This window comes from Triturus cristatus, chromosome 5_2 (genome assembly GCF_964204655.1).
Source record: "Triturus cristatus chromosome 5_2, aTriCri1.1, whole genome shotgun sequence".
Lineage (NCBI taxonomy): Eukaryota > Metazoa > Chordata > Amphibia > Caudata > Salamandridae > Triturus > Triturus cristatus.
The window spans coordinates 1,130,741,556-1,130,767,222 of record NC_140588.1 but is presented as its reverse complement, the minus strand read 5'-3'; the positions used below and the strand labels follow the sequence as shown (position 1 = coordinate 1,130,767,222).

General features: G+C 46.9%; 1 protein-coding gene across 1 annotated transcript in view; it reads left to right on the top strand.

Annotated features, from left to right (window-relative positions):
* The first annotated feature begins 2,196 nt into the window (after positions 1-2,196).
* The window catches only part of LOC146829893 (uncharacterized), a 458,149-nt gene continuing 434,678 nt past the window's right edge, over positions 2,197-25,667 (top strand). The window contains exon 1 of the mRNA XM_085608539.1: positions 2,197-2,662. Within this exon, the coding sequence (XP_085464665.1) occupies positions 2,258-2,662 (405 nt within the window). The 5' untranslated portion in view covers positions 2,197-2,257. The remainder of the gene's footprint in view (positions 2,663-25,667) is intronic.

Sequence of the window (25,667 nt, the reverse complement as noted above, 5' to 3'; positions counted from 1 at the left end):
TAAGTCAGATAAAGAGCCTAAATTAACGTGTGCTCAACTTCTAGTAGCTCGGCACAGAGCAGTCAGGCTTGACTTAAGAGGAAATGTGTAAAGTATTTGTGTAACATTGAATACAGTAAAACAGTGAAAACACCACACAAAAATAACCCCACCAGGTAGAAAAAAAGAGCTTCATTTAATAAACAACACAAGAGCAGGATTCCAAACATACTATAAGTAGAACCAGAGTTATGAGTTATGAGAGTAGCAGGCGGTCTTTGATGTCCATGAGACTGCAGAACAGGAGGCAAGCAGACAAGCCCTTGGAGTCACCCTGAGTTCAAGTGGTGTAGGTCCAGTCCTTCTCACACAGGCAGAGAGGGTAGCAGGCAGAGCAGCACAGCAGAAAAGCAGTTATTCCATAGCAGCAATCCCACAGAGTAGCAGTCCTTCAGTAGCACGGCACTCCTTCCTCTTGGCAGAGTATCCACCAATTCAGAAGTGTACTGAGTTGGTAGGGTCAGAAGTCCAGTTTTTATACCCAGTGGTGCCTTTGAAGTGGGGGAGACTTCAAAGTGGGACTTGGAAGTGCACACAGGTTCTCCCTTTCCTGCCCTGGCTTCAGACACCATACAGAGGGTTATGCAGCTCTTTGTGTTGGGACAGGCACAGGATTCAGGTGCAAGTGTTGGCTCCTCCCTCCCACCCTGCACAGTATGACCCATCAAGATGTTAATGGTCCATCAGCATGTGAATGGCCTATCAGGCACACCTCAGGCCCCTTTGTGTGTGACTGTCTAGAAGGAATGCTCAAAGCCCAGCTGTCACTAAACCCAGACATGTATTGGAGACGAGCAGAGGCACACAGGGCTAAAGAGTAAACAAATACCAACTTCCTAAAAGTGGCATTTTGAAAGTTCTAATCGTAAATCTAACTTTACCATTGAAGAGAAGTTATCATTACAAGCCCAGATGTACCAAACATGACTATGCAACTCCTTCTCAATCAGGAATTACACATAATAAATGTATTAAGAAATCCCTAATGTTGAGCTATGAGAGAGGTGGGCCTCACAGAAATGAAAAACACATTTTGGGTTTTTCCACTAACAGGACATGTAAAACTAAAAAGTATATGTCCTTCCTTTTTACTTACATATCACCCTGCCCTATGGGCTACATAGGGTCTACCTTAAGAGTGACTTATAAGTAATAAAAGGAAAGTTTAAAGTTTGGCAAGGGGTTTTCAATGCCTAGTCAAAGTAGCAGTGAAACTGTACATACCGGCTCTGCAGTGGCATGCCTGAGATATGTTTACAGGGCTGCTTAAGTGCGTGGTACACTCAGTGCTGAAGGCCAAATAGTAGCATTTGATTTACAGGCCCTGGGCACATATAGCGCACTTTACTTGGGACTTATGAGTAAATTAAATATGCCAATTGCGGATACACTACAATCACCATCTTTTAGGGGAGTGAGCACATGCACTTTACCACTGGTTAGCAGTGGTAAAGTGCAGAGAGCCCTAAGGCTAACACAAACAAATCAGCAGAAAGTGATGCAAACAGGCAAAAGGTTTGTGGGAAGACCACCCTAAGGCTGAAAGGTTTAACAGGAGGGAGCAGCAGCTAATGTTCTCTTTTAGGGTATAATGACGTCACATCCACAGTATTGTAGCTGTTACTGGTGACCATGTTGGAATTGTAAAGCAGTAGTGAAACCACAAGTGTGGTAGCTGGGAGCCCCTCCACCAAACTCTAAAAGAAGCCTTCAGTCATAAGGTCAAACATTTGACTATAACTGGACTTACCCAAGCCTGCTCCAACACAGGTAGCTTCATCCCACTCCTCTGCCCCCCATCCACTGCAAGAGACGCTTCATGCTTACTTGGCACTTGTAAACTCAAATATATTAAAAAGTCATATATATGGTTCTCTTAAAATATTTTTGACATTGTGTGTGTCATTGTGTTCATGTAATGTTTTGCATTTCTCTGGGGATGGCTGCTGCTTTAATCCAAGGCTATTAATATTTAAGCTGAAGTTTTGTGAACATTTCTTTCACACAGGCGATGAAGACAGAGTGAGCAGAGAAGAAAGCGAAAGAGGAAGGGAGTGAGAGAGAAACAGAGAGAGAGAGAGAGAGTGAGTGAACAAGGGCACAGGGAAGTGTCAACAAGGAAGCACAGGTAAGGACACTCCCTTCCCTGCAGCAGTGCTCAAGCAAACACACACACCCCCGGTAGAGTGCACTGAGCCGGGGAGGCTTTCAGGACACCATGGCTGCGCGCTTCTCTGCTCTCCAGAATGAAGTGACCTGCTCCATCTGCTGGGAGTACTTCGCTGACCCAGTGACCATAGAATGTGGACACAACTTCTGCAGTCTTTGCATCGCCACCTTCTGGAAGAATGCTTCTGGGGGTATTCTGACATGCCCCCAGTGCAGGAGGGAGTGCACAAAAACAGACCTCTGCAAGAATATGCAGCTAACCAACCTGGTTGCCATTGCCAAGCAGCTGTCGGTGAATCCAGGGGTGCCAGGGGAGATGTGTGAGTGGCACGAAGAGAAGCTGAAGCTGTTCTGTGAGGACGACCAGCAGGCGGTGTGCACAATCTGTGACCGGTCCCGTGAGCACCGAGGCCACATTGTGATCCCTATTGAGGAGGCGCTGCAGCAGTACAAGGTATCTCTTCACTGCCCCATGTGTGTAGATCCGCACCCCACTGCCCCCTGTGTGTAGATCTGCACCCCACTTCCCCCTGTGTGTAGATCCGCACCCCACTGCCCCCTGTGTGTAGATATGCACCCCACTGTCCCCTGTGTGTAGATCCGTACCCCACTGCCCCTTGTGTGTAGATCCACACCCCACTGCCCCCTGTGTGTAGATCCGCACCCCACTGCCCCGTGTGTGTAGATCCGCGCCCCACTGCCCCCTGTGTGTAGATCTGAACCCCACTGCTCCCTGTGTGTAGATCTGCACCCCACTGCCCCGTGTGTAGATTCGCACCCCACTGCCCCGTGTGTAGATCCGCACCCCACTGCCCCTATGTATAGATCCGCACCACACTGCCCCCTGTGTGTAGATCCGCACCCCACTGCCCCCTGTGTGTAGATCCGCACCCCACTGCCCCCTGTGTGTAGATCCGCACCCCGCTGCCTCCTGTGTGTAGATCCTCACCCCACTACCCTCTGTGTGTAGATCCGCACCACACTGCCCCTATGTTTAGATCCGCACCCCACTGCCCCCTGTGTGTAGATCCACACCCCGCTGCCTCCTGTGTGTAGAACCTCACCCCACTACCCTCTGTGTGTAGATCCACACCCCACTGCCCCATCCACATCATCCCATAGAGTAAACTCTGCAAGGCCCTAGCCATTGGACAGCTTGTGGGGCAGGGTATGCTTGTCGCCCCACCCGTCTGGGAGCCACACCGCACCACTAATAGCTGCACCCCAGATTCATCCTGTTTACACATGTATATACTGCTTGTAAACATTGTTCCATTTAGTCATGAACCCCCAGCTTTGACAGCATAAGTGGGGGTGACCACTGCAGCCAATGCCCTTGTAATCTGGGTGCCAAAAACATGTGATTCGTTTTACATTGACATTTTCTGGCTGCAAACAAAACTCATAAAACTGCAATAAGGGAAGTGCAGGGCTGTGCTCAAGGGTGACGGTCAAGGACTGCTAAGTAAGCCAAGTTCAGTGAAAGAGACAGAAAGAAATGCTAAAACATGTAACAAATATTGGCAAAGACAATTGGTCTCGTCTATGCAAGAGCTATTGACTTTGCCAATGTGTTTTAGCCATGATGTACACCGGCGTGACTGCTGTTCAGCACGGCTAAAGGTTTGCAGCATTGAGGAGAGTGATATGGAGTAAAGAGGCATGGAGTGAAGTTTGGCAAAGTGCAGTAGTGTTGAATGTAGAGTAGAGGACAGTGGTGTGGGGTGGTGCAGAGTAGAGCTGTGCAGAGTGTAGTGGCATAGAGTAGAGTGGTGTAGAGTGTAGTGGCAGAGAGTAGAGTGGTGCAGAGTAGAGTGCAGTGGTATAGAGTGGAGTGCTGCAGAGTGTAATGGCATAGAGTGCAGTGGCATAGAGTGCAGCTGAATAGAGTGGCATAGAGTGGCGTAGAGTGCATTGGAAAAGAGTGCACTAGAGTGGTGTAGAATAGAGTACAGTGGCATAGAATACAGTGGCATAAAGTGCAGTGTCGCAGAGTAGTGTGGTGTAGAGTGGCATAGAGTAGGAGGCATTGTGTAAAGTGAAGTGGCGTAGATTTGACTTTTTAAAATTTGAGTGGAGTGGCCAAGACTGGAGTGGTATAGCGTACAGTGGCAAAGAGTGCAGTGATGCAGAGTGGCATAGAGTGAAGTCTACACTACAGTGGTGTAGTGTAGAGTGGCATAGAGTGAAGTGGCACAAAGTGCAGTGACATAGAGTGGAGTGAGGCAGAGTAGAGTACAATGACACAGAGTGGAGAGGCGTAGAGTGGAGTGGAGTGGTGCAGGGTAAATTGCAGTGGCATAGAGGGGTGCAGAGTAGTATAAAGTGGAGTATGCCTGCTGTAGTAGCACATTGCCATTACAGACAACACATTTTCAATTAAAAAATGGCCATTGCATTTGCACAGACATATAGTTTTACTGATAAAAGGATACAACACTCAAAATGATAATGAGTGACAACATCAGCGCCTAGTGAATGTATTTGTTTTGATCATAATCAAATATTTCTTTACAGTTACACCACACTTCAGAATTGCAGAAAATAGGCTTCAATTGTGCTTTCCTAACTGATATATTTTAAAATACCTGCACAGTTCAGTACAGACACTTAAACTTTGTTGGGTGCTAAAAAAAAAGATTTTCACAGAAAGATTGTCACATAAATCCTCTCACTTTGAAGACAGAGAAAGAAAAGTAAACACGAAGGGGCTCAATTATGAGCCCCTTGTGCCGCCAGTGCATCACTTTTTGTGACGCACCAGTGACGCATCTAAGAAGATGTGTGACTTTATAAACCACTGAGCTAAATTATACCTGCGTCCGGTATAAAGTACACAGGGTGGGCGTTCCCCCGCAAAAGTGGGTCGTAGAAGTGGCGCTGTGAAATCTATCAGATTTCACTATGGCACTTCTAGGATGCCTCTGCGTCTGCAGACCTTTTCACACGGGGCTTGCCCCACGTGAAAGGACACATTGCTGGCGTTGCATCTGTTTCCAGACACACTCCAGCAATGCGTAAATGTTGCACCTACAGATCCGTCAGGAACATTGACGTATTTAAATCCTTGTGACATGGAGCGTCGTACAGCAAATACAGCCCCTCCGTGGTGTCGCAAGGAGGGCGCACTGAAAAGTGTTGCATCGCTGTTTTATCGCAGCGATGCAACACTTTTCATAAATGCGGGCCCAAGTTCCCTCCGAAGACACAACCTGACATTTGACCTCTGTCTGTGAATGACTGCAGGTGTGACAAGTTAAGAACAGGATTTAAAGGGCTGTTGACAGAAAGGGGCACTCGAAAGTATACAGTAAATAAATAATGCTCTTAGTGAGGGCGTAAATGAAGCTGGACAGCCTAAAACAATTAAAGCCAGCAAATAGAAAGTAAGAAAGTGTGAGTTACAAACTACAAAGCCAATGGTAAGCAATGGGCAGAATGCATTCCCAGCAAAGCTTTCTGAATATCCCCAAGAAGTCTTTAGCGAACCAGACATCTGCGCGGAATGGCAGGGCCAGCCGAAAAAGGACAGGGACGGCAAACGGAGAGTATGGGGAAAAGGAATGTACAGAAGAAAAATAATGCAAGAAAAGAAAGCATGATGGTTGATAGAAGCTGGGAGGAAGGAGGAAGAAAGGAATAAAGGGCGAAAGTAAATTGAGGTTGAAAGAAGGAATTATGGAAGGAAAAGGAAAAGTCGAAGGAAGGTAAGGTAAAGTGAAGGAGGGTGAATGGATCCGTTGCTGAAAGGATCGAATCAAGGGTGACAGGGTCTACGGCTCGGTGGATGGAAGGATGAACAGAAGGGTGAAAGGAAGAACGGATAGAAGAATGAATGAAAGAACGGATGGTTGACGTGTGAACGTGTGGTCATTGGATGGATGGAAAGACAAATGGATCGATGGGTGAATGGATGGATGGAAAGGAGAAAGGAGAGATGGAAGTGTGAGAGTATGCAATGATAGATGGTTGGACATGAGCTACACTTAGTTTGCACATTCGGTGACATTAGAAGTTTGGTCGAAAGAAGGGCATTTTAACAACCAGCATCTTCAAAAGGGTTTTTCAGCTCCCTCAAATGGCGTTCCCCGCATAATTGCGATTGGAATTTGGTTTAATGAATGAGTGCGTTGGCAGGCTGTACTCATCAGTTAAATGGGCATATCTACAAGGCGGCGATAGAAAATTATCGCTGCTTTTGTGGCCGTTTTCGGCCGAAAAGCGGCTCTAATTTTATCGCCTAATTAGCAAGGCCACGCTAACGCATGAAACCTTGCTTTAGCGTGGGGATTCTTTACGCCCAGCTTTGCATCTCTAATGAGATGCAAAGTGGGCGTTCCTGACCTGACATGACAGGAGAAATGTCGCTAAGTGACATTTCTCCTATCATCAAGCCCCACGCTATGAAGCATAGCGGCAAGAAAAGTAGCGACAACCCCTGTTATCGCTACTTTCCTTACGCCTGCTTCAGGACTGACTTAGCCTTGATATCCTATGGAAGGTGGATATCATGGCTAAGTTTGTGAGGCCCTATCAGCAAGCTAACGCCACACTACGTGAGATTATCGCTGGGTTTCCAGCGATAATCTCACGTTAGGCAGTTAGCGCTAGGATTGTTATCGCTTTTGATATAAGCGTTGCTAATAGCACGCTATCTGAGTGATAAAAATCCAAGCTAGCCGGCGATAATTATCCTGACGCTAAGAGCGCTTAGCGATAATTTGCGCTGGTTGTTGCTGATATGCCCCAAAGTGTGGCACTGCATAAAGCAAAACTCGGTGGACTCCAAATTAAACGAGGCTCTGTGGTTAGAGCTAGAGAAAGGTCCCAACACACCACATAAGCGTTATTTGCACAACGCTCTTAAATCCACTTGCACCGTAGGTCTGTGGAGCAAAAATCTGTTTTATGTAACATTTAAGTCCACACTTAATAAAGTTGCAAAACTGCATTTGCTTTTGCTGGACAAAAGTATTTTGCGCCAGAGGCCCCACCCTTGGACTGTCCTCAACAACTACAAGGTTCTCAAACCAGCAGCTGGCTTAGATTTAAAATTTCCGGCCACCTAAAAACACAGCGGATGGCTTTGCGTTTTGGTAACTCTCCTTCACTGGCAGTCGCCCCAAAGTGGAAAAATACGGAAATAGAAAGGTGTCGTCGATGTGGAAGTCCTACAGCAGATCTCATCCACCTACCATGCATCTGTGAGACACTTCAGCCGGCACGAGCGGCCCTACTAAGAAAAGCTTCTTTGGACCGAGGACTCTGCACCTGTGGGGGGAGGGGGGGGGTCGGCTCTAACCAAAGGGCTCGATCCAGCGACCTCCGATGAGCTGTAGACTGGGGGGGTCCTGCGCCTACACGGCCAGGCACGAGAGGGTCCGCGCACAGAGGGCGCAGGGGCGGCAGTGCCGGACTCTGGGATCCTCCGTTCTGAGGGAGGCACCCCAAGGGCCCGGACCCCTGGACCGCCGGACTAGAGACCATGACTCTCGATTACTGCTGGCACCGGCGACTAACGTTTGCGTCTCTTCACTGCTGCTTCATTGACGCAATCCATGAGGAAACAAGTAGAGTGCAGGCATTATTTATGGTTAACAGTTGATTTTAAATTTGTGATATACTTCTTGGTGTATTTGACTGTTGAATGATTTTAAAATGTGCTTGATTCTTTTTAACATAGTTGCTGTAAACTGTGAGGAAAATTGTTATGGTTTTATTTAACTAAAGAATAACATTTTACATTACATTTAAAAAAAAAAAAAAAGTAGAGTCAGAAGGGAGCCCTTGTAGGAAGCGTCGGGCACACTCAGTTTGCACATTCGGTGACATTAGAAGTTTGGTCCGAAGAAGGGCCTTTTAATTTGATGGCTATTTCCTTGTCAGCACATACGTCACTTCCGGCCTTACTTATGGAGATGTTTGATTCAGTGTCTCCATGGTATTCTTGTTTGAGAGGTGAACGTCTTCCTGAATTTCCTGGCCTGGTTTTAAAAAAAAACATTCTGGGATTTAGGGGTGGCTCACTCATGCACAGGTGTGAGACATTCTTACACAAAAAAACATCTGGATCATCTCTTACTCCTGTAATCCTATGTGTACGTCATTTGTAAATCAGATGCAAAGATCTGTCAACTTTACAAACCTTCAAAACAGCAAAATGATGTTTATCTTTGAAACTAGGCCTGTGGCAAAGTCTAGAAAAAAAGCCTTCACTGAGCGTTTTCCTGAAAAACTTGTTTTGTGAGAGAATTCTTTCAGTAAAAGTGCACCTTTGCTCAGATTTTATTTCACAAACAGCTCCCCTTTTAATGTCGCACACTCCTTACAGCTCTCTTGCACAGCTCCCCTTTTAATGTTGCACACTCCTTGCATCTCTCTTGCACAGCTCCCCTTTTAATGTCGCACACTCCTTGCAGCTCTCTTGCACAGCTCTCCTTACAATGTCGCACACTCCTTACAGCTCTCTTGCACAGCTCCCCTTTTAATGTCGCACACTCCTTGCAGCTCTCTTGCACAGCTCTCCTTACAATGTCGCACACCCCTTACAGCTCTCTTGCACAGCTCTCCTTACAATGTCGCACACTCCTTACAGCTCTCTTGCACAGCTCCCCTTTTAATGTCGCACACTCCTTGCAGCTCTCTTGCACAGCTCTCCTTACAATGTCGCACACTCCTTACAGCTCTCTTGCACAGCTCCCCTTTTAATGCCGCACACTCCTTGCATCTCTCTTGCACAGCTCCCCTTTTAATGTCGCACACTCCTTGCAGCTCTCTTGCACAGCTCTCCTTACAATGTCGCATACTCCTTACAGCTCTCTTGCACAGCTCCCCTTTTAATGTCGCACACTCCTTGCAGCTCTCTTGCACAGCTCTCCTTACAATGTCGCACACTCCTTACAGCTCTCTTGCACAGCTCCCCTTTTAATGTCGCACACTCCTTGCAGCTCTCTTGCACAGCTCTCCTTACAATGTCGCACACTCCTTACAGCTCTCTTGCACAGCTCCCCTTTTAATGTCGCACACTCCTTGCAGCTCTCTTGCACAGCTCTCCTTACAATGTCGCACACTCCTTACAGCTCTCTTGCACAGCTCCCCTTTTAATGTCACACACTCCTTGCAGCTCTCTTGCACAGCTCCCCTTTTAATGTCGCACACTCCTTGCAGCTCTCTTGCACAGCTCCCCTTTTAATGTCGCACACTCCTTACAGCTCTCTAGCACAGCTCCCCTTTTAATGTCGCACACTCCTTACAGCTCTCTTGCACAGCTCCCCTTTTAATGTCGCACACTCCTTACAGCTCTCTTGCACAGCTCCCGTTTTAATATCGCACACTCCTTGCAGCTCTCTTGCACAGCTCTCCTTACAATGCCGCACACTCCTTGCAGCTCTCTTGCACAGCTCTCCTTACAATGTCGCACACCCCTTACAGCTCTCTTGCACAGCTCCCCTTTTAATGTCGCACACTCCTTACAGCTCTCTTGCACAGCTCCCCTTTTAATGTCGCACACTCCTTACAGCTCTCTTGCACAGCTCCCCTTTTAATGTCGCACACTCCTTGCAGCTCTCTTGCACAGCTCCCCTTTTAATCTTTTAATGTTGCAGACTCCTTGCAGCTCTCTTGCACAGCTCTCCTTACAATGTCGCACACTCCTTACAGCTCTCTTGCACAGCTCCCCTTTTAATGTCGCACACTCCTTACAGCTCTCTTGCACAGCTCCCCTTTTAATGTCGCACACTCCTTGCAGCTCTCTTGCACAGCTCCCCTTTTAATCTTTTAATGTTGCAGACTCCTTGCAGCTCTCTTGCACAGCTCTCCTTACAATGTCGCACACTCCTTACAGCTCTCTTGCACAGCTCCCCTTTTAATGTCGCACACTCCTTGCAGCTCTCTTGCACAGCTCCCCTTTTAATGTCACACACTCCTTGCAGCTCTCTTGCACAGCTCCCCTTTTAATGTTGCACACTCCTTACAGCTCTCTTGCACAGCTCCCCTTTTAATGTCGCACACTCCTTGCAGCTCTCTTGCGCAGCTCCCCTTTGAATCTTTTAATGTTGCAGACTCCTAACAGCTCTCTTGCACAGCTCTCCTTACAATGTCGCACACTCCTTGCAGCTCTCTTGCAGAGCTCTCCTTACAATGTCGCACACTCCTTGCAGCTCTCTTGCACAGCTCCCCTTTTAATCTTTTAATGTTGCAGACTCCTTACAGCTCTCTTGCACAGCTCCCCTTTTAATGTTGCACACTCCTTGCAGCTGTCTTGCACAGCTCCCCTTTTAATGTCGCACACTCCTTACAGCTCTCTTGCACAGCTCCCCTTTTAATGTCGCACACTCCTTGCAGCTCTCTTGCACAGCTCCCCTTTTAATCTTTTAATGTTGCAGACTCCTTACAGTTCTCTTGCACAGCTCTCCTTACAATATCCCACACTCCTTGCAGCTCTCTTGCACAGCTCTCCTTACAATGTCGCACAACCCTTACAGCTCTCTTGCACAGCTCCCCTTTTAATGTCGCACACTCTTTACAGCTCTCTTGCACAGCTCTCCTTACAATATCCCACACTCCTTGCAGCTCTCTTGCACAGCTCTCCTTACAATGTCGCACACTCCTTACAGCTCTCTTGCACAGCTCTCCTTACAATGTCGCACACTCCTTGCAGCTCCCTTGCACAGCTCTCCTTACAATGTCGCACACTCCTTGCAGCTGTCTTGCACAGCTCTCCTTACAATGTCGCACACTCCTTGCAGCTCTCTTGCACAGCTCTCCTTACAATATCCCACACTCTTTGCAGCTCTCTTGCACAGCTCCCCTTTTAATGTCGCTCACTCCTTACAGCTCTCTTGCACAGCTCTCCTTACAATATCCCACACTCTTTGCAGCTCTCTTGCACAGCTCTCCTTACAATGTCGCACACTCCTTGCAGCTCTCTTGCACAGCTCTCCTTACAATGTCGCACACTCCTTGCAGCTCTCTTGCACAGCTCCCCTTTTAATCTTTCAATGTTGCACACTCCTTACAGCTCTCTTGCACAGCTCCCCTTTTAATGTCACACGCTCCTTGCAGCTCTCTTGCACAGCTCTCCTGAAAATATTGCACACTCCTTACAGCTCTCTTGCACAGCTCCCCTTTTAATGTCACACACTCCTTGCAGCTCTCTTGCACAGCTCTCCTTACAATGTCGCACATTCATTGCAGCTCTCTTGCACAGCTCCCCTTTCAATGTCGCACACTCCTTACAGCTCTCTTGCACAGCTCCCCTTTTAATGTCACACACTCCTTGCAGCTCTCTTGCACATCTCCCTTTTTAATCTTTTAATGTTGCAGACTCCTTACAGCTCTCTTGCACAGCTCCCCTTTTAATGTTGCACACACCTTACAGCTCTCTTGCACAGCTCCCCTTTTAATATCGCACACTCCTTACAGCTCTAATGCACAGCTCCCCTTTTAATGTTGCACACTCCTTGCAGCTCTCTTGCACAGCTCCCCTTTTAATGTCACACACTCCTTGCAGCTCTCTTGCACATCTCTCCTTCCAATGTCGCACACTTCTTGCAGCTCTCTTGCACACCTCCCTTTTTAATCTTTTAATGTTGCAGACTCTTTACAGCTCTCTTGCACAGCTCCCCTTGTCATGTTGCACATTCTTTGCAGAACTCTTGCACTCCTCCCCTTTCCATGTCGCACACTCCTCATAGCTCTCTTGCATGGCTCCCCTTTTAAAGTCGCACACATTACAGCTCTCTTGGACTGCTCCCCTTTCCATGTCACACACTCTTCACAGCTCCCATCGACAGCTCTCCTGGCAATGTTGTAGGCTTCTTACAGCTCTCTTACACAGCTCCCCTTGTAATGCCACACACTACTTACTGTTCTCTTGCACAGCCCCCATTGCAATGTCTCACACTCATTACACATTTCTTGCACAGCTCCCCATGCAATGTTGCACACTCCTTACAGCTCTCTTACACAGCTCCACATGCAATGTCTCACATACCTTACAGCTCCCTTGCAATGTTCTACACTCCTCACAGCTCTCTTGCACAGCTCCCCTTATAATGTCGCACACTACTTACAGCTCTCTTGCACAGCTCCCCTTTTAATGTCGCACACTTCTTACAGCTCTCTTGCACAGCTCCCCTTTTAATGTCGCAGTCCTTGCAGCTCTCTTGCACACCTCCCCTTTTAATTTCGCACACTCCTTACAGCTCTCTTGCACAGCTCCCCTTCTAATGTCGCACACTCCTTACAGCTCTCTTGCACAGCTCCCCTTTTAATGTCGCACACTCCTTGCAGCTGTCTTGCACAGCTCTCCTTACAATGTCGCACACTCCTTGCAGCTCTCTTGCACACCTCCCCTTTTAATCTTTTAATGTTGCAGACTCCTTACAGCTCTCTTGCACAGCTCCCCTTGCCATGATGCACATTCTTTACAGAACTCTTGCACTCCTCCCCTTTCCATGTGGCACACTCCTCACAGCTCTCTTGCATGGCTCCCATTTCATAGTCGCACACATTACAGCTGTCTTGCACTGCTCCTCTTTCCATGTTGCACACTCCTCACAGCTCCCATCGACAGCTCTCATGGCAATGTTGTAGGCTTCTTACAGCTCTCTTACCCAGCTCCCCTTGTAATGCCACACACTACTTACTGTTCTCTTGCACAGCCCCCATTGCAATGTCTCACACTCATTACACATTTCTTGCACAGCTCCCCATGCAATGTTGCACACGCCTTACAGCTCTCTTACACAGCTCCCCATGCAATGTCTCACATACCTTACAGCTCCCTTGCAATGTTCTACACTCCTCACAGCTCTCTTGCATTGCTCCCCTTGCATTGTTAAAACGTGCCTTACAGCTTATTTGCACAGCCCCCTTGCCATGTTGCATACTCCTTACAGCTCTCCTGCACAGCCCCCCTTGCATTGTTACACACTCCTTGAAGCTCTCTTGCACAGCTCCCCTTATAATGTTGCACATTCCTTAAAGCTCTCTTGCACAGCTCCCCTTGCAATGTCTCACACATCTTACAGCTCCTTACTATTTTCTGCATGCCTCACAGCTCTCTTGCACTGCTCCCCTTGCATTGTTGCACATGCCTTACAGCTCTCTTGCTCAGCCTCCTTGCTATGTTACATACTCCTTACAGCTCTCTTGCACAGCCCCCTTGCTCTGTTGCACACTCCTTATAGCCCTCTTACACAGCTCCCCATGCAATGTCTCACATGCCTTACAGCTCCCTTGCAATGTTCTACACTCCTCACAGCTCTTGCACTGCTCCCCTTGCATTGTTGAACGTGCCTTACAGCTCTCTTGCTCAGCCTCCTTGCTATGTTACATACTCCTTAAAGCTCTCTTGCACAGCTCCCCTTTCAATGTTGCACACTTCTTACAGCTCTCTTGCACAACCCCCTAGCAATGTTGCACTATGGTGCAAGGGTGTCTGCGTTGGCGCTAGGCTGATAAATGTAGCTCCAGCACAGGGGAAACACAGGACTGCACCATATTGTTGTAGCTATGGTGCAGCCCTGCGTTTCAGAAGTGGCGGAGCACGGCGTTAAGCCAACGGGGCCAACAACATCTCCGCCACTTCTTTGTAAATACTCCCCCTAGTGTGAGTACTTTTGTCAGTATCTTGACCTTCCCGCTATCATGGTCGCCCACAGCTTTGTTTCTTTTCTTTAATGCACACCATCCAGAAAGCAGCCATGCTTGTATACTCATAAGGCCCTGGGCTCAAATCCCAAAATGGTGCAGTTTCTCTTATTTCAATCATTATTTCTCCTCTCAAATTAAGGTTTCTTGAGGATGCAAGTGGACATAGCAAGAAGCAGGAGATGGGCGACTTGTGGTCCTAATGTCTCTACTGGAAAAATTCTGAGACTAGAGCTCGCAATACCACACATCGCAATTGCTGAATAGTTTAAAGTTCTATTGTGTATGGGATGTTGGTGATTGACTCTTTTTTTAACATAACAGGTGTATTTGTAAAGCGCACAATTACCCGAAGGTGTCCTGGCTCTGAATAACAAATGTTTATCGTTACCCAACTCACTGGTACTCATTTTATTGACCTCAAATGGATGAAAGGCTGAGTGGATTTGCCGGCATTTGAACCTGTGACCATGAGGTCGAACACAGGCCCCTGCAGTGTCTGCTTTAGTCCACTGTGCCAGCAGACCTGGCTAAAACGTATAACTCCTTTTAGAATATAGCTATTTAATGGCAAACACCAAAACTTCCCTTTAACTGCTTCAAGAAGATGATGCACGTGAGCATGAAAACATGGCCTTGTTATGTACTCTGTTTGGACAGAGGTGCAGCAGGTATAGATAGGTGCAACGATAGGAAACTACAGAACATAAAAAAACTGGCATGCATCCCTCCAGCCAATGTTAGCGTCTTCCCCAGCCGAGGAGCATGCAGGTGAATTACTCCATACAGGAAATGCGGTTATGCATTACTTTATTCTTTAGCATACACTGACACGCTGCACATTACATCATACTTCTCATTAACCATACACAAGCGCCTCCCCACATATTATGTACTTCCTCTTCAGAGTCTGCCCAGAACCACGAGAGTCTAAGTGTGAATGAATGAATGAAAGAACTTTTATATAGCGCAACGTTCACTCCAAGGAGTATCTTGGCGCTGTTTGCGCGGGAAAAAGGCACCTGAATAGGAGAAAGAGCTGGCACAGATCTATGATGTCCGAGCATTAGATAAGAGACATAACAGTGTTCTCTGGGATACCAAAGATCCAAGGGGCATATTAACAAGGGCTTTATCTCCTTTAAAAGCCAAAAATGCGGAGATAATATTGTCGCCCTATCTGCAAGGGGATGCTAACGTGCATTAGCGCATGTTGGCAGCCTTTCCCCGACGCCTCGCTCTGCATCTCTAATGAGATGCAAAGTGGGCGTCACTGGGCGTTCCTCACTCAGGGGGGCTTGTGAAATATCGCTAAGTGCACATCGCAATATTTACAAGGCGACCCACAGCATTTTAGCAGACGGTAGTTTTTGGCGAAAACCGTGTTTTTCGCCAAAAACTAACGCCTGCTAAAATCCTTACTAATGTATGTGTAACATGGGAGGTGAATTATTGGGTCACGACCACAGGGTCGTATCATCAAGCATATCGCCGTTTTGCAGGGAACATCGCTGAAAAACCAGCGCTGCTCCCTGCAAAACGGCGATTTCCCCGCTATCGCTCGGATTTATATCGCCATTGCGCTATGAGTTGTTAATACAGCGCAATCATGGCGATAAATTCCAGCGATAGCCGGCGTTAACAAAAACCGCGCTAAGCGCGGTCAGCGGCAATTAACGCTGACTCTTGTTGATCTGCCCCCAAGGGGCATATTAACAAAGGCCTGCGATAAATATCACAAAGCGCGCTTAGCGCTTGCATATTTATCACCGGCTATCTCTGGAATTTATCGCCCGGTTAGCGCGTTATCAACAAAACACATCGCCGAGGCGATAAAAATTCCAGAGATAGTGTGGATATCGTCGTTTCCCATGGTGGAAAACGGCGATATCCTAGATGATGAGGCCTGTGGTCTTAGTCACAGAATCCACCCCCCATGTTAGGTATGCCTTAGTCAGGAATTTAACAGACAGTAAATTCCTGCATTAAGGCATACTTAACGCGATTTAAATAATTGCTACCCTTCCTTATTAATATCGCAAAGCTGCCTTTGCGATATTTTTCCTGGTTGGTTTCACAGCCACGCCTACTTTGCATCTTATTAGCGATGCAAAGTTAGGCGTGCTGGAAACGGGCGCTAAGTAAGCAAAACACGCAATAGCGTGTCTTTGCTGATAAGGCGATAAAATTATCGCTGCTTTTCGGCTGAAAACGGCCGCAAATGCGGCGATAATTTTCAAGCGCCGCCTTGTTAATATGCCCCCAAGTTTTTAAGGACTTCCTAAAATTGAGTTCCGTTTGTGTTTGTCTAAGTTGTGTTGGCAAGGAGTTCCAGGCTTTGGTCCCTAGGACCCGCAATGTCTTTCCACCCTTAGTTTTAAGTTTAAAATTGGGTACTGTTAGAAAGTTCTCAGAAGATGACCGTAGAGTGCTTTGGGTGGTGTATGGTTTAGTTATGACATTTAGATATTCTGATCTGTTTTTTTTTTTTGTTTTATAAATGATGGTCAGGACCTTAAAAAGAATCCTCTTATGGACCGGCTGCCAATGGAGGGTTTTTAGTGCTGGTGCTCAGAAGGAGTCTCTGGGCAGTTTGAGTACCAGCCTCGCTGCAGCGTTCTGGACTACCTGTAGTCTTCACAGGACCTTTTTTATTGGTTCCTGCATAAAGACTATTGCAGCAGTCCAGGCGAGATAGAATTAAGGCTGCTACCACCGTCTTCTTGGCCGATATTGGAAGTAGATCGAAGAATTTTCTGAGGATCTTTAGTACTTGAAAGCACGTGCCTGGCACAGCGAGAGCTTGCTTGTGGAAGGATAGTGTGTGATCAAATTTTATTCCCAGATTTCTCACAGTGTCTACTGTATTAGGAGGTGGAGCCGAATGTGATGTCCACCATTGGACCGGTCTGAAAACGTTGGTCTTGCCAAACTGCATAATCTCTGTTTTAGAGCTGTTACATTTCAGATGAATCCGTTGCATCCAATCCGTCACTGCTGTTAGACAGTGGTGACATTTTTCTTCTGCCACTAGAATTTCTATCAAGGGTGAGGGTCAGTTGAGTGTCCTCCTCGTAAGAGATGCATTCAACATCATAAATGTCCATCAGAAAGAGCAGTGGTGCCATATAAAGGTTGAAAAGCGTTGGGCTCAAGGCCGGCCCCGAGGAACCCCTGATGCCAGTCCTTTTTCTTGCGATTTGTAACATCCCAATGTTACAATCTGATGCCTGTTTTCTCAAAAGGATTGAATCCAGGCCAATGCATTGTTCGTAATTCCACTGCATGCGAGTCTGTCTCTCAGAATGTCATGAGAGACCGTGTCAAACGCCGCTGACAAGTCCAACAGAACCAGTACCGCATCTTTTCCCTGATTCATTGCAAGTTTTAGAGACTCAGTGGTGTGCAGTAATACTGATTCTGCTGAATGACTTGGTCGGAAGCCAGTTTTCTTGGGATGTAAGATGTTAGTTTCTTGCGTGAAATCATTAAGTTGGATGTTAACAAGTTTCGCTGCAAGTTTACGCAAGCATGGCAGCAATGAGATGGGCCTCAGATTGGAAAGGGTCGTGGGATCTGAAAGTTTCTTTTTTCGAAGAGGCCTCACAGCTGCAGTTTTCCAGCTGTCGGGGATTGTGGCTAATGGCAGCGTTAATGATCTGACTGATGATGGGATTTTTGGTGTCCCCCAGCGCATGTAAGGTTTTTGGGGGACAAGGATCAAAAGGCGAGCCAGATTTACAGGAGAGAATAGCTTGCCAGGTTTGTTCTAAGTTGATCTCCTTAAAACATGTTCCTTTTTTCTTTTTCCTGTGCTCTGGACATTGTGCATTTGGGGGAGTGTTTTCGTGAAGTCTTTCTTTAAGTCAAGGATTTTGTTATCGATTCGATCGCACAGGTCCCGTGAAGGAGGGATTTCCTGTTCTAGGCTTTTTGAGTTAGTATATGATTTTACTGTGTTAAAAATGATCTTCTGGTTATCAGCTTTATTTATTAAATTTGAATAGTATGTCTTTTTTTCTGTTTTGATATGCTGGTGATAAGATCTAAGTGCTGATTTAAAAATCCCCAGGTCTTCTGTTTTGTAGTTTGTCTGCCATTTCTTCTATAGTTTTCTGCATTGTCCCTGCAAGGCGTTTAAACTGGGGATAAACCAGGGAGCTGACCTTTTATTTATACGGTTTTTCTTTACGGGGGCTAGGCTGTTGGCCAATGATAACACCCATTCATTAAATAGATTGTTAACAATGTCAGGGTCCCCTGTGAGAGTGGGTTTTCCGGCTTCTGCTATGCTCTGCAGATTGGGATTAGAGAGCAGGTTTTCCACTTCCGTGTGAAGCCTGGTGCTCAGGGTTTTTTCTGGTTGGACATTGTTGAAGTCGTGTTTAAAAGGAATTAACTTATGATCTGACCAAGTAATCGCAGCTGGGGGAGCGGCGACTAAGTTGGCGGCATTGGTTCACAGCCCCTCCAGGGTGTGTCCCGCCTGATGTGTGGCCCCCTCTATCACCTGTTTTAGCCCTAATGTATTTATAATTTCACTAAAGAAGTTGGTGTTAGGTGAACCTGCTGCTTCAAGACGTAAATTAAAGTCACCTAGAAGTGTGAAATTTGAGTATCTGACCACTAAGGAACTTATGCTTTCTCCCAATGTATCTAAAAACTTGCAAATAGAACACGGTGGCCTATAAATCAGAGCCCTGCAAACATGGTGCAACTATCTCATTTAAAACTAAAACAGAGGCTTTCTGCTTCCTTGAGATGGAGCACTTCAGGTGGTCCTTGTATATTATGGCTATACCACCTCCTTTCTGCCCGTTTCTATACAGTCTGCAAATGGTACAGCCCAAAGGAAGCGCTTGTGTTATATCAGGATTGGAACATTCGTTAGCCATGTTTAAGTTACAAACAGACAATCAAAGTTCCAAGCACTCAGCATGTCGTGAGTATGCAAAGCATTTTTTGCTACAGATCTCGCATTTATAAGGCCACAACATAGCTGTTAAGGTTGAATTTTCCCTTTATTCTGCACAAGCTCTTCAGCCATATGAAAGCGCGCATATTTACATGCAAGGCAGAAGAAAGGGCCTTTGATATTTTCTGTAGGTGTAGGGGGTTGGCAGATATTAGTTATTGTTTTGAGTGCTAAAAGTTTTTTCTAGTGAAGAACAACGGTCCTAACCTAAACCGGCAGCATTTCTGGCCCTGGACGCGTTCCAGGCGTGGACGGCCGCAGACGGGCTTGCCTTTGGTGCGCCTTCAGCGCGCCACTGGCACGCCCGCAGCGCGCGTCCACTGCGTGTCCAGCAGGGCATTTGTTTTTTATTTAGGGGGATAGTGGCCCCTAGACCGCTAACCTCCCTAGAACCAGAAGTCGCCTAGTCCTCCCTACACTCAAACGGGACGTCACCCGTAGTGGACAGGGGAGGGGCGACAGAACCGAGAGACAACAAGAGGGAGTCTGAATCAGGTAAAACAATTTTAAGAACAATTAAAAAGGCTGTGCAAATTAGTGCTGTGTAAATTTAAAGTTTGCAAACACATCAGGCTAAAAACGAGATTAAAATGAGGTCAGTTCAGGCCCTATTCAACATATTTCTAGGAGCAAGCGTCAGTGCAATTTTTCACATAGAGCGTACAAACAAAGGTTTCTGCCTTACAGGCGCGCGTCGAGCAGGGCATCCCATTTTTATTTAGGGGGAAAGTGGACACTAGACCGCTAACCTCCCTAGAACCGGAAGTTGCCTAGTCCTCCCTGTAGGAAGGTGGAATCTGACTAATTGGTTGCCCCCACTTATTTCTGGTGTTTTGATGGTTTTTGACTTAGTCTGGCTGGGGACCTGCTAATTAGGGCCCCAGCCTAGCTGCTTCCTCTCTAAATTGATTCCCTGTAGCTTAGGTACACTCCAGATTGGATTCTGGGGTACCCTTGTGAGTCCCTAGTATATGGTATACTATGTACCCAGGGCATAGGTACCCCAGAGGCCTACCAGCGGCTGAAGCACGTATTATGCCACCCCTGGGAAGCACTCCAAAATGACACCACAGGTCTGCTACTGCAGCCTGGGTAAGGGTGTGCTTGCACTCCTTACTGAGATATAGGTTCACTATATCGGAGACCTGTTTCGTACACAACCAAAAATATGGGCCCCTTATTTCGTTGCTCTTTTCAATGGCATCTTGCAGGGCGACGACTTGCCTCCCACATGGCTAGGAGCAGAAATCGTGCCTATTTTAAAAAAGGGTTGCCCACTAACTCCCTCTAACTATAGACCCCTCAGTCTAATTGATACATCGCAAAAGCTGATGGGGAGGGTTATCCTTGATAGGATCCTTGGGTGGATTGAGGAAAAGGGGATTTTATCTACATTCTAGGCAGGATTTAGGTCTGGCACTTCCACCTTAGATCAGATATTCCGCCTGCAGGTCCTTTATTGGAAAACAGCAAAAGTGGAGGGTGGCAGCCTCTACCTTGTGTTTGTGGACCTGCGGGCTGCTTTTGATCTGATCCCGCGTGCAAAACTATGGAAAGTACTGGCAGATTTAAGCCTCCCACCCTACCTGCTAGCTATCCTCTCGAGGCTCCACTTAAACAATTTTGCGCGGGTTAGGCGCGGGAGGTATGGTGAACTTACAGACCAATTCCCTGTCCTAAAAGGAGTCCGTCAAGGGTGTGTTTTGGCACCAACTTTGTTTAGCCTCTACATAAATGGCCTAGTAGATCACTTGAATGGTGTGGCAAACAGCGATGCCCCTAGATTGGCCACAGGCAGAGTGCCCGCTCTGATGTTTGCAGACGACACTTTGTTGCTGTCTAGAACATCAACGGGCATTCAAAAAATCCTTGATGGTTTTGTGGAATTTTGTGACCTTCGGGGGTTGGAAATCAATATAGGCAAAACAAAGTTTATGATCTTCAACCCCCCCAAAAGGGTGCGTCCAAATCCAGTACTTCATGATGCACCCTTGGAAAGGGTCAAGACATTCACTTATCTGGGTCTTACTCTAACTGAGAATTTTGATTGGCACAAGCAGATTGCCAAATCTACGCTTAGGCTATCTCAGCTGGCGGGGGGACTGAGCAAAGTTTTTAAGGAATCTACTTATAGGCCGGTTTCCCCTGTACTTGAAATATATAGTCGCCAAGCAAGAATGGCAGCAATCTATGGGGCTGAATTGTGGGGGCATAAGCAGATTATGGATCTTAAAAAGGTGGAGCAATCTTTTGCTAGAAATTTAGTTGGACTACCGCCTAGCACACCATTGATCCCTCTCAGATTCGATCTTGGCCTGTTTCCAATAGAGGAGATCATAGGTGCTAGACCAATTATGTATTGGAAGAGGTTGTGGTCTGTTCCTGAATTAGCTGATTACAGAGCAGAATTCTCTGAGATTTGGCCTATTCTTAAACACAAAACTATTCCATGGCTTCAGTACATTAGTAGAGTTAGTGCCCGGCTCAGTTTTCCTGGACTAGGGGACACTCCTGAGATCTGTTGCACTGGGATATCTAAGAATACACTCCTCTCTCAGTTACGCTCGTTAAACCATCAAACATTAATGAGCTCTACATTATTGGGTAGGTTGACATCCGAGTTCCTCTCTGTAAAACCAGAACCTAAGGCTGAGGAATTCATGGATCTAATTGAACCCCCAGCTGCTCGAAAGCTGTATATTCAGCTAAGGCATGGTACCCTTCCTATAGGGTCCTTTACCTCTAAATGGTCCAAGTCTAGCATTGATACTTGCCCCGCATGCATCCATACAACCGAGAACATCTTTCATGTATTGTTCTTTTGCCCTGCCTATTCTGCAATCAGGAAACGTTGGCTGATTCCTATCTGCAAGAACTTGGGATTTTTGCATTTTACACAGGCTTGCAGAATATTGATCTATGATACCTATCCTCCTATTGTGTTTGCGGTTTCTCGCTATTTGCTTTATATGTGGCGTATGAGTCAGAACTTTTTAAGTTAATTTTTGTGTTCAATGTTTTTTCTAATGTTATGTGTTGTATTAACTTATAGGTGAACTTTTCCTTTCTTTTTTGTTGACACAGTTTATATGTACTTTTTATGGTCTCTTGACCGAAATAAAGTTATTACAACAACAGGTTCACTATATCTCACCTATCACTGTACATAGAAACCTATCAGTCACCCCTATGGCAGGCCTTATCGATCCTGAAGGCAGGGTGCTTGGTTATATATGAGAGGGTGCCCAGGCATGAGCTGAGCCCCTCTTAAGCCTTCGGAATCTCTTTTCCAGGGTTGTCAGTGGTGCAGCCTGACCATATACTCTTAAGTGCATTATAACCAAACGGTAAATGCTAACTTTGGACTGGCTGCATGGAAACATGTTGTGTGTGGTGTGAAACACCTTGGAATCATACCCCCACACTAGTTACTGGTGTGGAAGTATGATCCCACCTTTCTAGAGGGAGAGACATGACAGCACGGGTATACCCGGTACCAACTTAAAAGAGCCCTGGCATAACAAAATGGATGCTGCAGCCACAGACACGAGTCTGGCCTCCTGCTGCTGACCGAAACTCCGGCAGGGGAGGCCTGGACAATAGGTTTCCTGTCCCAGGGAGGTGTAACCACCTCCCAGACAGGGCTGATGTGTATTGGGGCAGGGTGGGAGCACTCTCAGAGTGCTTTGAAGTCCTGCACTGGGGGCACATTTGGTGTCCCTGTGCATAGTCCAGCTCAAACCGGTTCAGGGGCTACCAGCCCCTGCTCTGGCGCTACACCGGACAAAGGAAATGGGTGTAGCCATCCCTCTTTCCAAACCCTCCCATAGGTGGGTCCCCTGAGTTAGTCCAACCCCTTTCTTAGTTATAAGTAAGGAACCCCTGGCAACAGGATCTTAGCTATCCCTGGATGAAACTCTGCAACTGAATCCTGGAACTTCGACGCTCTACTGAAGATTAGAGGACTGAAGAAATCTCCCTTGGGGTCAAGGAGTGACTCCCCTGCTTGGCAGGCACCAACGAAGCAATTGCTGGTCTGCATCTCCGAAGCTCCCGCCGGACTCCGAAGTATCTGCAGCCCAGGAAGAGGATTTCCAGACTTCTTAGAGGCTGACCCGATTCCCCAGCAAAGCTGAGACCCGCAGCCCTCATGAGAAAAGTGGAACCAGAACTCCTGGTCACCATGCACATTTGCAAGTGCATTGACTTCTGACATCTCTCAAATTTGTGCTTTGGGTTACTTATAGTCCACGCCCCGAGCACCATCTGCACCAAAGATTGTGGGCCTACACTCCACAAGTGTTCCATGAGCCTGCTTCTTGCATTTCCGCTCAAGGCTCCTTTGCAATCCCTGGTCCGTTCACTGGTGGGTCCCTGTGAAGGCAACTTTGATTTTCCTTGGGCTTCCCTGGTTGCTCCAGACGTGCCCTGACTCCCCAGTGTGTGGTGAGTCCCTCAGACCTTGCTGGTCTGTACTGAAGCATCTTTCTCCTTTCTGCGTGGGTTGCTGTTGCCAAGGCTTGTTGTGTCCAATCCGGGCACCAATGCTGCAGCACTCTACATCCTTCATGGGACAGTTCGAATCCAGCTCCTGGTTGTCCTTGACACCTCCTGGTCCTCGTGGCTAAAGAGTCAAGCTTCACCTCCTTCACCTGAAATCACCTGACATCAGTGGGCATTCCCCTATCATGCCCCTGGTCACTGGCTAATGACCCAGACTCTGTCCCCTCTGCTTTCAGGTTCTTCTCAACTTCGATCCAGGCTTGGATCTCTTCGGACACTTCACATCTTCCCGGCAGCAGCACTTCTTTGCCAGCTCCCATTGAAAACGACGACGCGACCCGACACCATTTGACACCTACGCACCCGGCTTCCCTGGGTGAGGTAACTCGAGTACTCTGGTGCTCCCATGGGTGTTGACTCTAGAACTTCCTAAGTCCAAAAGGGTTTGGTCCTAGTTCATCTCTATCTAAGTGTCCCTAATCTTTAAAAATGTAACCGCGTCTTTCCCCATAGAAGCTAATGGGAGCTTGCGGCTGTGTTCTCACACTGCACACGGCCCTCGTGGGTCCCCTGTGTCACGACCTTGGGTGGTTCCTTGGGGTTCCAGCAATTCTACAGGCTCTAGGCCTTGTGTCTAGTTAAGTCGTGGTTCTTATACCACTATTTTAGTATACTGTTTTGCTCACCCGTAGGGCCTGACGTGTATTTGTGCTATTTTACTGTAATATTTGAAGTGTAACTTATGTGTTTGGACCTCTAGCCTCATAAAGAGACTAGTAGGGTGTGTTTAGAAATGAATACATATATTTTATATATATACCTGGTGTAGTTGTCTTTCATTTAGCCTTTCAAGAGACTATAGACTGGTAAAACAAGCTGCTTTACATTCCTTCAAGACTTAGCCTGAAGGCTGCTCTCCATAGCTACCACTAGGATAGCTTTCAATAAAGGTTGTCTTTAACCTATCATAAATAAGGGGTTGTTTGGACTGGTGCAAGGTGCCCACTATAACTAGTGGACAGCATATACCAGGCCAACTTCTCACACTCCCTCCACTCAAACGGGACGTCACCCGTGGTGGACCGGGGAGGGGCGACAGAACCGAGAGACAACACGAGGGAGTCTGAATCAGGTAAAACAATTTTGAGAACAATTAAAAAGGCTGTGCAAATTAGTGCTGTGCAAATCTAAAGTTGTGCAAATACATCAGGCTAAAAACGAGATTAAAACGAGGTCAGTTCAGGCACTATTCAAAATATTTCTAGGAGCAAGCGTCAGTGTAATTTTTCACATAGAGCATACAAACAAAGCTTTCTGCCCAACTGGCGTGTGTCCGCTGCGCGTTGAGGAGGGCATCCGGTTTTTATTTAGGGGGAAAGTGGCCACTAGACCGCTAAACTCCCTAGAACCGGAAGTCGCCTAGTCCTCCCTCCACTCAAATGGGATGCATAACATCAATATGCTACCTCTCCCCCTTTGTTAAATAAAAACTGGAAGACATCACTAAAATCACATTTCTCCGATTAGTAGGTGAGGGGCTCACACTAGTCTGCTTGCTTGGGTGGTCTGAGGTGATCGAGGTCCACCCTGATCGGGCAACGGCTCAGGAGCTTGAGCCGGACCTGCTGGCGGGATCGTCTCACAAATGATTTCAGGACTCAACAAGTGTTGCAGTAGATATGATGTGTCCTGAGTGATAGATTGCTCAGGACGATGTCCCTTGCACGCTGCAACCTGTGAAGGATCAGCGTCAAAAGGGAGTGTCTGGTTTTCATTTCTGTTTAACCAACGCCGGCTCCTTTGTCAAAGACTGTCTAATGGGCATGGCAACGCTCATGTACATACATTTTCTTCTTCCTTTTCCGAGCTTGTCAGTGTCTCAAACCTTGTCGGCATTCACTGGTCGATCATTTGTCCATTGTTGTAGCTTTGTTCTAATGGCTCTCCCGAATACAAAGTGGCTGGAATCCCATTAGTTGTGGATAGAGGAGTTGATCGAAGGACTCGGAGGGCCCAGGACAGGGCTTGGTTTAGATTCATTCCCTCCATGAACACTCATTGAATGAGTCTTTTGATGGTGCCCATGAATCGTTCAACTACATCATTGGCTTGAGGCCAGAGGGGTGCACTCGTTTGGTATTTCACGTTGAGTCGGACAAGACATTTTTTGAATTATTTGCTGTTAAAGGGTGGGCCATTATCAGTTTTAAGAATTTTGAGAATGCCCCAAATTGCAAAGATGGTATGAAGCCATTCCATGACTTTGTCATGCATTGTTGAAGATAGGTCTTCCACCAAAGGGAAAACATTAATATTTGGTTAGGAC